The sequence below is a fragment of the Phasianus colchicus genome, chromosome 1 (genome assembly GCF_987193195.1).
Source record: "Phasianus colchicus chromosome 1, bPhaCol1.hap1.1, whole genome shotgun sequence".
NCBI lineage: Eukaryota > Metazoa > Chordata > Aves > Galliformes > Phasianidae > Phasianus > Phasianus colchicus.
This window is the reverse complement of record NC_143436.1, coordinates 182478958-182492844: the sequence shown is the minus strand read 5'-3', so window position 1 is coordinate 182492844 and position 13887 is coordinate 182478958. Positions and strand designations below refer to the sequence as shown.

Genomic DNA, 13887 nt, shown 5'->3' with positions numbered 1-13887 from the left:
ACCACATCTAAGATTTTACATCTCAGTTCACTGCCCTTTTCACCTGTTTCATTTAGACAAGATATTTTAACCCTTTAGGATAAGCTACGTGTCAAATGGGAAGGAATATTCTGTTTGTTTTGTTAAACAACAATTTTCTAACTTAATGCAGAGCTTAAAATACCCAAAAGGAAAGTGTCAATATATTTTCTTACTCAAAAATTCAATTACTACATTTCCAGCAGTGTGTATCAGCATTTATACATTAAGTCTATTTTTTAAAATCTCCTGTTGAAGATTATCATTCAAGGATGCAAACCAACCAAACTACTGTGCAGGAATTCAGAGTGTAAATCCTAACCAAATTGTGTAATTTTTTTTTTTTTTTAATTTGCATGGGACATTTAAAATAATATGTATCTTTTTTCCTAAAAAAGACTTGGTGATGGAAAAAAAAAAATACTTCAGTACAGTCCTCCTCTTTTCAGCCTCTGATGAAGAATCCTATTTTAAGAAATTGATCAAGGAAGAAAAGAGTCCCAAGATGCTGCGAACATTCCTAACTAAGGCTCAAGTATTAACCACCAGTCTAGTAGCATTGAGCTAATTTTTCCATATGGATTACTGTTCCTCTGACTGGATGACCAGGCACTGAACCACCAAGAAAAGTTCTGTGACTAATCTGAAATGTCTAGAACAGATGACGTTAACCTTCAACTTTGCCAAGCTGAGAAGAGAATGATGTGAATAACAAGCTTTCAGTCGAAATTTTCCTCTCATACCAATCCTGATATCTTTGACTGAAGCTACAATACATGAGTACTGTAATTTCCATAAATAGCTCCAAGCTTAGTAGAAGCGAGTAAAAAATAATAATGAAAAGTAATATACAACGTTCCTGTTTGTCAGAAAGAAAAAAAAAAAAGGAAAACAAGAAAGCTTTTAAAATGTGTTATCTTGCCTATCCTGTTTGCACTGAAGCATTTTGATGTCAATAATAAGTGTTATCTTCAAACGAACTTTTCCAGTCCCTGTATTGAAGGGACTGGTGGGATAATTTTCAAAACCAAAAAGCTGAATTAGTATTCCAAAGCATGCCCTCTGTTTATGCAGCATGTCATTTTGGGATAAATACAATTATTTAAAAGTAGAACTAATTATTGACCAAAAATGTCCCTTTTCAGTGTTTTGAAATCACAGTGCAAGAGAAATATATCAGAATTTGGTTTGAATATATGGTGAATTCTGCCATAAACTAGTCATGCACATCTCCCATTGATGATCCAATGGGAGCTGATAACATGATTCTGAAGGCAGATTACAACCATGATTCTTAGTATTCACTTATTGAAGTAATTAATTTAATATTCAGAAGCATAATCACACACCTAGACTCCAAAAAATATATATTTAACTAGAGCAACTCTTTCCCAGACAATGAGTTTTTTGACCTCTTCCTTGCCTACTTCACATTGAAGGGAGGTTGAACCACTTGTAGATGGCATATAGTTTTGGTTGCATGCCTATTTTCCAACATTAAAGTGAAACGCTTCTGCAATCAGTGCTGTAGACTTTTCAGTCGTCAAAGAGAGGTGTCATGGCAGAGTTAGAAAAGTTTACAAGTTCTCAGCATGGCTTGCTTTAATTTCTGCCTGAAGCCAAATAGCACAAGTTGATTTGCCTTCTGTTTCTTCACATTTTGTGTGTCTACGCCTACTTCGCTGTAACATGGCTGTATGGCTATGGTATTATAGAGAATTAGCTCTGCAATCAAAGAACCTGGTACAGGGTTTTCTGCTTGGTAAAATGTTATCTTCATTTGTAATGCAGTAAGAGCATACAGAATTTTTTTTACAGATTTAGTGTAGCACATAGACACTCAGCCTATCACCAAATAGTCAAGTGGTGAGGGAGCATCCCAGAGTGAGAAGGTAACATAGGCAGTGACATACATTAATCTACCAACTGCCACATAGCCCTGGATTTTATAGTTCCTGGAAGAGTCATGTGTCATGCACTTCACGTGCTTCACATCCTCCTGCACGCCTGGCCCTCTCAGAATGAACAGATGTTCTCCCTATGTGCAGAGCAGAAGTATGGCCCCTCACCCCCACCCCTGCCCCCCCAGAGGCCCCAGCTTGATTGTGCAGTAGGCTCATTATATGGCTTGAGTAGAGACACTGTATTTAACTTTCTCTAAAAGTAAGGCAAATATAGTGCTTTATTCAGCCAGGAAAAGTAATCATCACTGTACTAGTGAGATAAGAAACATGTTGGTAAGATCACAGAATCAAAACATGGTTTGGGTTGGAAGGAACCTTCAAGGCCACCCAGTTCCAATCCCCTTGCTATGGGCAGGGCTGCCACCCATCAGATCAGTCTGCCCAGGGCTTCATCAAACCTGGCCTTGAGCACCTTCAGAAATGGGGCATCTGTAACTTCCCTGAACAACCTCTTCCAGCTCCTCATCACTTTCTGAGATGCTGAACTAGAATATATAGGAGTAGGCTGTGATGAGTACCCTAGATTCTCTAATCCTTTTCATGATACAGACAACGCTGTACCTAATCTGAGACTGCAAAACCTAAACACCACAAAAATTATGTAGAACCAAAGCTATTTCAGCTCAGTTTTTTAGTAAGATAGTCTTCGCATTGGCAGACTAATCTTTAAGGGCAGAATCTCATTCAAGATTGTGCCATCTAAATGTAGATGTCTTTACAGAGGGTCTCAATTCAGTTGCCCGCTTAGAGTATGCAGTGAGATTTATGATGCTGTAGGATATTCTGCCTATTCCCATTTCTGTAATTACACCAGCAGGATGAACCTTTCCTGTCTTGCCTGTCTTATGCCATATATGACCAATCCATGTGGATGTCTTAGCTACCATATGATGTTTCACACATGGGATAAATTGCTCACCAAGTGTGTAAGCTTTCATGAAGGTACTCAAAGATTTAGAGATTGCTTCAATTATCCATAGGTAGGTGGCTAACACTGAGGATATCTGAGCTACCCAGACCTGCAGAATGACAAATGGAGGGCAGGCAGGCTACTGTAGGGCACCCAAGATGACAGACACTTCCAGTAGGTGACTAAATATCACCCTCTGTTTTGACTGATGTACACTTGCCTGAGTCTTACCTCAAAAATTCCTTGATCTTCTCATAATAGAAAAATATTTTTTCATAAAATATATTTATTAAAATCTTTAGTAAACTGGAGGAAAAAAAAATATATTTGTTGCATGACAATAATAAAGACTTCAAACCGAATCCTGTACACTTTATTCCGGAAAAAAAAAAAAAAAAAAAAAAAAAAGTTAAATTGGGTACTATAGAAGGTGGGTTTTTTTCAGAATAAAGTGTGATGTGTGCCACTCCTGTTAAAAAATGAGACATTTCCTTGCACAAATATTTGTCACTTTTACAATTTATTTTTACAGTGCTTAAAGATTTTGAAATTAACTTCTTAACAGTAGGCAAGGCATACATAGATCTGTTTAATATTTGGACTAGTTACATTCTCCAGCTTCCATTATAGTATGAATCATCACTTGTGAGCATTTTACTGTACACATGAATTTATGGGAATGTGGTGAAATGATTTGTTCTCATCTATAAAGGTAATTGTTGCAGACATAAACTTGTATTTACATATGTTAAGTATTGTTATAAAATTGTGAAATATATAAGTAAAGCTTGCACCATTTCAAATATCTGTTCCTGTGCTAGTCATTGATCATTTCAATGCGGACTTTTCCTTGATTTACTACAAAATAGAATATTATTAAACAGCTGAAATCTTGCAAGTACCATGATATCGAGCCTCACTCAGCAATAAGTCAAATCTGTGTTTTTCATCAGCAGGTTAAGAGTGTATTCTTCAAAAAATGCAGTAAATAAAAAGCTGGTAGGGAGAAATAATATTTTTATTAGACTGGAAACAGTAAAAAACCCTCTTAGAGTCTTCAGCCATTTTGATTGATCTAATAAAAGATAATATCCCTACTCAGATATCTTACATCTCTCATTCATTTGGACCAGCATGGTTACACTTACCATAACCACTGGTTTAGAAAATGCTATTGTAATAGACTGTACAGACCAAATAATCTTTTTTCAGTGTCACAGGTAGAATGTAACATACAGCTGAGTACATGCTACTGATTCAGATCTTTTTTGTCTTTGCAGCATGGTCTTGCAAGTTCAGTTGTATCAGTTGCTTCTTTGCAAACCAGTAAAACTTGCCTTCCAGTGTCCTGATGTTATTGCGATAGCATCTGCACACCTCATTAGTTTTAGCCCCAAAGTCTGATGTGGCCAGAATTGAAACTAGTTCATCTATCTGAATTTTTTTGCAAACAGTCTTTTACCAGAAAGCCACATCCGGTCCCATCCATATTCCCCCATCAAATTCTACCTTGAAAATACATTTCATATTGGCAAATAATGTAGACACAAAAATTAAATAAAATCATTTATTCTGTAAAATAGATTGAAGGGAAAGGATAGCACAGTAAGTAAGAGGAAATATGTGTTCCCTTAATTTTAATTGCATTGCCTTGTGCTGAGAGATTACACTGAACTGTGGCTTCTTTTAAAGTATCTACAGCAAGTAGTACCTCCCTCTATAATAGATTCACATTACAAATGATGCTCTTTGTTGTATCTTACTCTAAATCAGAAAATCAAATGAGTAGAAAGGGAAGCAGAAGGGAAGTGAGCCAAAATGGGTCTTCAAGTCACCCAAGCGATCCCTGCCAAAACTCAGGCCAAGTGAGTCTACACTCACGGGTCCCTGCACAGGATGGGACTCACTACTGCTTGCACCTACGGAGAGTGGTGCTGAATCTCACTGCTCCACCTCTTGGTGATCCCTCAAAGAGCTTGGAGAGAGGAGGGCTGAGATTTATGTAGCCATTAACAGGAAGAATCAAGCATCAGTTGCTTTGCTATGCAGAGGCAATTGAAATGATTTTATTTTATTTTGTAGCAGCTCTATCAATGATGTACAGGCAGCAGCTCAGTGTCAGGGTTCTGGGAGAAGCTGGCCTCCTCTACACCTGTCTGGTTCAAACCTCTCTCCAGGATTTATTTATTTATTTTTTTCCCCATGAGTTTAATTATATGGCTTTGGTTTGGGATTTATAAGAATGTCTGAATCAGAAAAGCTAGCAAACACTGATGCTGGAGTTGAAAAACAAAATGACTTTTCAAGTGCAGCAAGCAAATGTAATTGAAGTTTGTAAAGAGAGTCCACAACTTCAAGATATTGGACAGGACATGGTTCTACTGCTAAGTCAGGAGACAGGCTATTTTTTTCCTCTGATTATTTTTAATCATTTATCTGGGGAAAAAAAAAAAAAATGTAGAAAGACAGAGGTTTTGACATCTCCTCTAATGGGAACACAAACTGTAAATGAGTGAGGAACATTTGATTCATGTGCCTGATATACTCCCCAAAATTAAGATGTTCCACAAAACTGAGGACAGAACCCCTTATCCCTTCTCTTCTCCTTCCCTCCCCCTGGAAAACAGGTGGTTGACATTAAGCTCACTTGACAGGGAATGGGAATATAATGAAAGAAATGGACTGCTGCTAAAATTCAGCAGGTTTTTTTAGAAGATCCAAACACGGCACTACAAGTCACTGCACTGCATCATTGCAGAGATTATAATGTATGGTTAATGCTGTGGCCTTCTCAATGTCCGTGTCACATATGCCAGGATGATAACAGCTTGCTTGGGGATTGCTCCAGTTTTAGCAGTCCTTGGTCATGCAGTGCTCATAACAAAATCCTCAAGAAGTGCAGCAGTCTGCTATTATCCTCAGATTTCTCCGGGCTTTTACCTATGTGTATACATAGCAAGGAGCTGGGTAGCCAGGTAGCATTTGAATGTGACCACTGCAAACAGTTTTTTATGCAATATAATTCATAGTGGAATTAATGGTGGTAATGTATAAATGGCCTCCAGTGCTGAATTATCACTCAAAGATTGTGGCTCATGAAAGCACATCAGTAGTAAAGAATATCACAAGGAGATGATGGGAGAAGAAGATTTCTGGGGATACATCTGAGAATGAAATATTCTTGCAGTACTTACTAACCTACATCTTTGTTTAAGTAACCTCTGCTGCTTCCCCATTCCCAAACTGTTTTATTTAATCTAGGATATTTTTGTCACATTAAGTAAATGAACAATATAACTTTCTCCATTCTCTTTACACAAAGCTCCCTTCTGCCATCCTTATACTGAGGTGTGTCATAAGCACAATTAGCACAGGGATTAAATTTACATAAGGGAATAGTGCCTCCCATATACAATCTCACTCTTCTCAGGTTTTCTGCCTTTTCATTCTGTAACAGTAAATTGAATATACTGTTCAAACTCGCCTATCAAGTTCTTGTCTTGGGTGGGTTCAGATGCAGCTAACAGGAGCTACATTTTTGTATCTGAAAGAAGAAATTTATCTGGCATACTAAAAAAATTGGAATTGATGTATGTAATCCTTCATTGCTCCTTTAATGCCATGTATCCTTTTTTGTTAAACACTGAATATAGGTCACATAATTGCTGCTGCATAACACTGATGTTCATGTAGTACCATCTAGAACAAATTCTCAATCTACCCATTTACCTTCATTTTATTTGTGCACTAATTAGATATGTAGGAAAGATGTGACTAGGGCAGAAAACTACCAAGGTCAGTGTCTAAAAAGCATGCCAAGAGCCAGCACAGTTATAGCCTCAGAGAAAATTGAAGTTGCCAGTATTTTATGATGTAAATTCAAACGAAGGGTGACATTAGCAACATTATTTTATCTGGAACTGGCTATTAATATGGATTATGTGAAGTCATTTAAAATACCACCACGAACTATAGTTTGACATAGTGATTGCTAAAGTCTGAAATCCTCACAGAGCCAGATAAAAAAAAATATGATTTTAATTTCCCAGTCACATGTTCACTTTTACTGGGGTAGCATGATTTACAAAGACTGTTAAGATCTACTTTTCAAAACAATTTTCACTTCTTTCCAATGTCACTTAATAACCAAAATTGTATTTTGATAATTTGACATGCATCTTTAATATCAGTCAGCTTTATACTATGCTTTTTCATGAATATTACTTAGGTCCATAGTAAAAGACCATGTAAAATATGCACTCTTCATTCAAAGATTATATGCTTCCTATGGATCATATTTCCATATTCTCACCAGAATGTACATAAGCCTCTGCTGTGCACCTGAAATTATGTACAAAGGAGTTACATTATGTTACAGGATACAGATCGGTTGAGCTGAAATTAACGCCTCCTATTTATTTTCATGGAAACTACAGCAGATACAAAAAGCACAATATCAGTATTTCATAGCACAAATTCTCAGCTACAAGGCACTATTTTGCAACAGAGTCACCACCATTAGCTGTGTAAGAGTACTTGTAAAAGTCTGCACCAGTAGAGGTGACCCACTGTCCCCACTGCTAAAACACACCATCCATCACCTCACTGTGCTGTTGTCCACTGTTTGGTCTCCATAAACGTTCAGAAAGTGTCTGTGAATGTCAGTAGGTGCTATTTTTTTCTGCATGGAGGTATTCAATTACATTTCCTTCATCCACACTTCTGTGTCAGATGCCATTCTGTCAGTTTCTCCTCTGCTGCTACCTGTCACACAGCAGCAAAATGTAATACACTTGTGGCAGGAAGGTTCAAACTCTACTGCTATAGCACCAACATCAACCTCTGACATCATGAGCCAACATCATAAAATAGAAGCCATTACTTTTGGAAGAGCAATTTCACTCATTGCAGTCAAAAGTGTGATTTATACCTTGTATTATCCCACTGTCATTTGCATTGTACAGATGCAACCTCTGATCTTGCTTTATATTCACTATACACTGTACTAAGATCTTTAATTTAGCACAAAGTAAAAACGTACTTGGGTCTTTTTTATGATTTTTATTTGTAAAGGTTGATAAAGCTTGTGAAATGTGTAAGCCGAATTATAGTATGTCCAGAATAGTATAATAGTATATCCAAAAGGATTTCTGTTCATATGTTTAAATTTAAATGTGCTAACAATATTCATGTACTTTTGATTAAAAGTGTGTTATTCAGTCAGTAGATTACATGTTGCTTTTCAGAGTATATTCTGTATACTTCTCCTTTACAGTTCTAATTCTTTCATTATAGGAAGCCCCATATGTTATGTTCAAGAAAAACCATGATACGTTTGAAGGGAATGACAAGTTTGAAGGATACTGTGTAGATCTGGCGTCAGAAATTGCAAAACATATTGGTATCAAGTACAAAATTGCCATTGTTCCTGATGGAAAATATGGAGCAAGGGATCCAGAGACAAAAATCTGGAATGGGATGGTGGGAGAACTTGTTTATGGGGTAAGCATACCAATTTTTGAAGCAGGATTTAATTTATTTTAGTATTAGTCATAAATTAGGAAGTATATGTGTATTTTATTTAAACCTGAAGTCACAGAAAAGAAACAATTCTGTTTCGTATCTCTGTGCTTTCATTTATTTTCAAGAGAAAATCAAATAGCTTCATGCAAATTTTGCAATTTGTTCAACCAGTACTTTGTGACATTAGAACATCCATAGTTTTCACATCCCTTAATTTTTTTTTACTCTCAGAAGTAATATAGGACTTTCAAAACCACCTATTCTTGATATACTGTAAAGTTTAGCTGGGAAGAGTATCGCTCATTGATTCATTTTCATGGAATGGGGGCAGATCTTTTAAAAAAGATAGGACTGTTGGACTAGTGTCAGAAATTGTCATTTATTAGAACATATAAACAACATATAGGAACATATAGGCACTGAAATAGCATATATTTTAAACTGATCCGGAGAAGAATTCTTCAGAAAGAGCATGATGGCTAAGAATTCTGTTGACGAAGTTGTAAGTGTGAAAATAGTTCCAACAACCACAAGAGAAATATTTTTAGTATTTAGTGTTACCAAAAAGAGCAAAAGCTCAGAGCTCTGCTTGCTGGTTGCTTCAGCTGCTGCTATCTGTACTGCGAACAGATCCAAAATTTTAGATAACCTTTCAGTGATGGAATAAAAAAAATCCTGAAGCTCTTTAGATGAGAACATTTCCATCAGTGAGCATGTATCATGCTTGCACCTCTGTGAAAGACTGCTGAGTAACAGCTGTTCTACTCACAGTTTTAGGCAGAGCCTTGCCTGCCCAATGACGGCTAGGGCCCTGCTCTGTTCGATCAACTACATAAAGCTGACAGATTTTGTCAGTCTTTTACTCATCAGTTCAGGTATCTCCATGACATGGAATAGACTTTGTACAGTAAAAGTATGGGAAACCATGTCCGCAAGTTTGTTGATTTCCTTTGACATGAGAATGGGAAGATTATATCAGCATCACAAACTCCTGTGTGTTCCTGGAAGCTCTTGAATGAGCTAATCTCACAGAGGAAAAGCTGAGTGATCACCAAGCATCTGTATCTGCTTTAGTGCTTTAGAACTCCCAGAATGTTAAAAATCAAGGGTTTTTCAGATTTATCCTATCCAAATTAAGGCAACTTCTTATCTGGCTTTTAATTACATTAACCATCACATAGATGTGATCATTTTGCACTTTTACATCAGTAGTTTCTTTTAAAATATCTGAGAAATTATACAAATTGTGAAAAAGTTCCTTTTTCCAGATTCTGTAGAGTTTTGATAGCAGAGTTTTAGTGGCTTATAATCTAGTGAAGTTATAGAGAAAAATTGAAATTACACTTTTTCTGTTTCCTGATCATTTGTGGTTTTTTTGTTTTGTTTTGTTGGGGTTTTTTAATTGTTTTTTTCCCTTATCTTGAAAAATTTACCTCATGAAACACAACCATCCCTAGTAATAGGCTAACACACAAATTCCTGTTGGGAAGCTCAGACGAGGTTCATACCAGTCCTGGAATGTGACTGCTGCTGTTGACATATTTGAAAGCAAGGAAACTCCCAGGCATGAGCAACATGTTGCAAATAGCCTGAAGAGGACATTCCACAATGCAGGGTCAGAACTTCATTTTTTGAATGGAGAAGAATGACATGAAAGCTCTTTAGAGATTTGATGGTCAAGCAAAAAGCTCTCAGGACTGCTTTTTTAACTAAAAAAAGTAACAGTACTCTGCTGTTGCCCAGTATTTGCTGTAGCACCCAAAAGCTCCTATTGGCAGCGTTGATCCCAGTATGTCAGTAGTACCAGGGAATGCCTCTGGGTACTTGAACTCTCTTGCCAAATCTGCTACATTATCATAGATGTATACAAAGTCCATGGTGTATTTTTGTCCATAGTTACTCTCCAAAATATTTTCTGGTCCCAGCTTGACACTAGAATGGGAGATAGACTACTCCCTATAAGCAGCTTGACTGCAGCCATTCTGGCTTGGAGGCTCAAGGACTTTCCTGGCAGAGACACAGCCTGTCCTGTGCCAGCTGGCCAGGAGCTCCCCAGCCATGTTCAACTTACTTTTACAGATGTAGCTTTAAAGCAGATTGTTCTTCCTGTTAATGCAGAAAAGTGTGTTACTTAAGATTTCCACAGGGAAATCAAGAAAACCATTCTCCCTGCAACCTCCTTGAGTCCTTGCCAGATGATTTACACAGCAGCAGGTCCCCACTTAGAGAAGCAGGAAAATCAGCCCATCCTTCCTGCAAAGCTCTCCTGTAAGGGGCTGCTCATCTTCTCTGGTAGATCCGCAAATCATAATCACAAAGTCTGAGTGTTTGGCTGTGCTTCAAGCAGGGCTTTTTATATGCAGTCAGGATTGAGACCAAATTTGCAACTGAATTAGCAAGTTAACAAGACAACCTGCTTGGGAAACATTTTATGGATCTAAATGCTAACCATATTAAAGGGTAAACAGCATTGTGCCACCCAATGAAAGCATTTCTGCACTACACAGGACAGTCCTTGCCTCTCCTGCTTTTTCCATAAGGACCCAGTACCATGTAGCACTGCTCATGTTGCTGAGGTTGGGCACACGTGCCAGTTAGTCCCACGTTACCTAGTTAAACCCATATGCACTTTGTGTTTTTCTGGTAGCTGGACGCCTTCAGATTCTGTGCAAATGGCTTGGTTGTTACCTGAGCTCTGTAGCTCATTTTTTTTCTATCGTTGCAGGGGAAACAGAGTGATAATGTGCTGTGATATGCAGCTTTGCTATGACTGTACATAAGGTCATAGCAAGGATTGATTTATTTTCCTATTTTGATTTTAGCACTATATGAAAAGCCATCGGAAAATCTTGCTAATTTGTCCCTGATTTATCTGAGCGCCCTCAGTAATCTCTTGTGGGGCTCTGTAGCCCTTTGTAACTAGCCCACTCAGAGAAGAAATGCTAGCTGAGGTTGAAATACCATTGATCATGTATAACAGGTGTTTTCAAATGCACTGACAGTCAACCTTGATTAAAAATTTATTCACCTGACAGAATATGCTACTCTTGCACTGCTTCATACAAAGGGTCGGACCTCATTTCTCTTTAAAATCTGAGAAACCGTGTGCTTCCACAGTTGAAGTTACTTCCTGTATGATTTTTTCTCAGATAGCTTTTCATACAGATTGCACTAAGCACAAATTTTATTTAAAAGATTACAATAATATATTCTGGAAAAGTGAAAATCTGCACCATCAGGCTTAATCTTGTTCCATTATTTTAAGCTGGAAGAATGCAGAATACATCTGTACTTGGTAGTGTGGAGCCTAGACTGAAATACCATTACAGGTGAAGTTGGTTTGAGTATGAGGTGTCGTTAGTCTTTGTCCAAACAGATTTCACTGGGAACATGATCATGAATAATTTGCAGTATTATTATACTGTTTATCATCTAAATCCATAAACACTGATACTTTTAATGCACAGCAATTGTTGTTATTTAGCTTTCCACTACAAGGAGTTTATGTAGGTCTCCATGTACCACAAAATATCCATACAAAAATAATAAGTAATATGATCAGATTGGGTAGGTTGGATTTTTTTCCAAATATTGGGCTTCTAATCGTGACCTAGCTGTGTACTGTTCATTTACATTTGTTGTCATGAAACAAGTTTGTCTACATTATGAACCATCTGACATTAGACAGCAACTGTAATGAAATGGGATATGTACTTATTTCTGTTCTTTAACTCCTTAGGGTAGTGTAGACAGCTCATTCTTCACGCCTTTTAATTTGGTAAGATGCAGCTCATCCAATGTTTTGCATACAACAACAGTGTGCTAATTAGGTCTTTAAATTAATCTCCACAGCTAGCACCAAAGTGGTGCTGTCACTTTTCCACCTCACATCATAAAAGCTAACAACTCTCAAGGATCCATTTTTTAACACCACTCATAATCTGCAGACACATAAGAAAATCAAGATTTAGCAACACTTTTGAAAACCAAGCTGAGCATTTACACTGTGTTAATAAAGATACTAGTATGTGACTGTGACAAAAACTACCAGTAGTAGACCATGATTTCCCTGAGTCTTTCATGTATTTGGTTTCAAGGACTCCACAGAAGGCATTCACAAAACTTGAGATTTAGGATTATAAATGACATTGACTCTAAGGTAGGAAGCCATCTTTCTAGAAAGAGGGAAGTGATGAGTGAGATGAAGTACAGAACTATGCAGCAGTGTCAGTAACCCAAACCATCATACAGTCCTTAGATTACAGACACTAGATTCAATTTCTACTTGTCAGGATATTTGAGAATATATTTTATACACTGTTTGTCTTTGTATTTTTTACTAATAAAATCACAACACTTTAAGAAATGAGATTTTTAAAAATGCTCATATCACAGAATTTAAAATGCAGAGAATTAGCAGTATCGCCGTAATGGTTACCCGAGATATTAGCACAGAAATAATGGCTGGTATGCTTGCAAAATGATGATTTTAATTATACTGCTTAAACTGTAATATCTTTACATAAAATTGGGGTAAGTGCATCACAGCTCTTTCAGAATGACAGATATAACCCAATGATTAATATATAATAATTTAAATTTGAATTTGCATTTTTGGACCATTGCACTGTAATGAGTCACTTCTTTTAATGTATTCAGAATTATGCAGCTACAAATACACATTTAAATTATAACGACATTAAATTAGTTTAAAATTAAATTCCATAAAATATGTATAGCTTAGTATAACTTAGTTTATAAAAAAACAACAGCATATTACTTTAAATGCATATATCTGTTTTAAAGTTTAGAGATGACAAAAATCCTACATTTCAATTTTAATTTTTCTTTATCACACAAGCTATTTATGTAACACTTGGATTAGACAAACTATTTAAGCACATCCTTAGTTTTCACCCTATTTTAATCTCGTTGAAATTTGAGGGATTAAAATATGTCCTTTTGTATTTTACTGAGTATTTATGTCCTGAAGAACTCACTAAAATGAAAATGCTTAAATTTTGATAAACTATGAGATATGTACTTTACTTGAAGATGCTACTCTGTAAGATGAATTTGGTCAAAATGAGTATTTAGAAAAGAAAATGAAGACAGTTACATTATGGAAGTTTATGAATAACTCAGCTGTGCCCGTGAAGATGATTGGGCTTGGAATGGGGGGAAACACATACAGAATATCTCACGTGTTGAGATCTGAAGCAGAATATGGCCACTGCAGAAGGCTGGTTGCAACCAAAAAATGTATTTCCTAAAGATATCCTCCTTAGCCCATTAGCTAAGAGGTCCAAACTAGCCAGAGAGCCTGGGCTAGCCTTCATCTTTATAAATGCATCTGGAGATAGCACTGTGGCAAACATAGAATCATAGAAAGTTTGGGTTGGAGGGGACCTTAAAGATCATCCAGTTCCAACTGCCCTGCTATGGGCAGGGTAACAGGATGACAGGATGAAC

At 36.8% G+C, this 13887-nt stretch overlaps 1 protein-coding gene across 15 annotated transcripts in view; it reads left to right on the top strand.

The window, feature by feature from the left end:
• GRIA4 (glutamate ionotropic receptor AMPA type subunit 4) overlaps nt 1–13887 on the top strand; it is a 234015-nt gene that overhangs the window by 169648 nt on the left and 50480 nt on the right. For 14 of the 15 annotated variants that reach the window (XR_016463409.1, XR_016463410.1, XM_090133923.1 and 11 more), the window contains exon 10: nt 8188–8394. Coding sequence is in view for 13 of the 15 variants with exons in the window: in XM_090133923.1 (XP_089990049.1) it covers nt 8188–8394 (207 nt within the window). In the remaining 2 variants the exon portion in view is untranslated. Of the gene's footprint in view, nt 1–467; nt 3181–8187; nt 8395–13887 lie in introns of those variants that run through there. The other variant, XM_090133936.1, reaches the window with a different exon arrangement.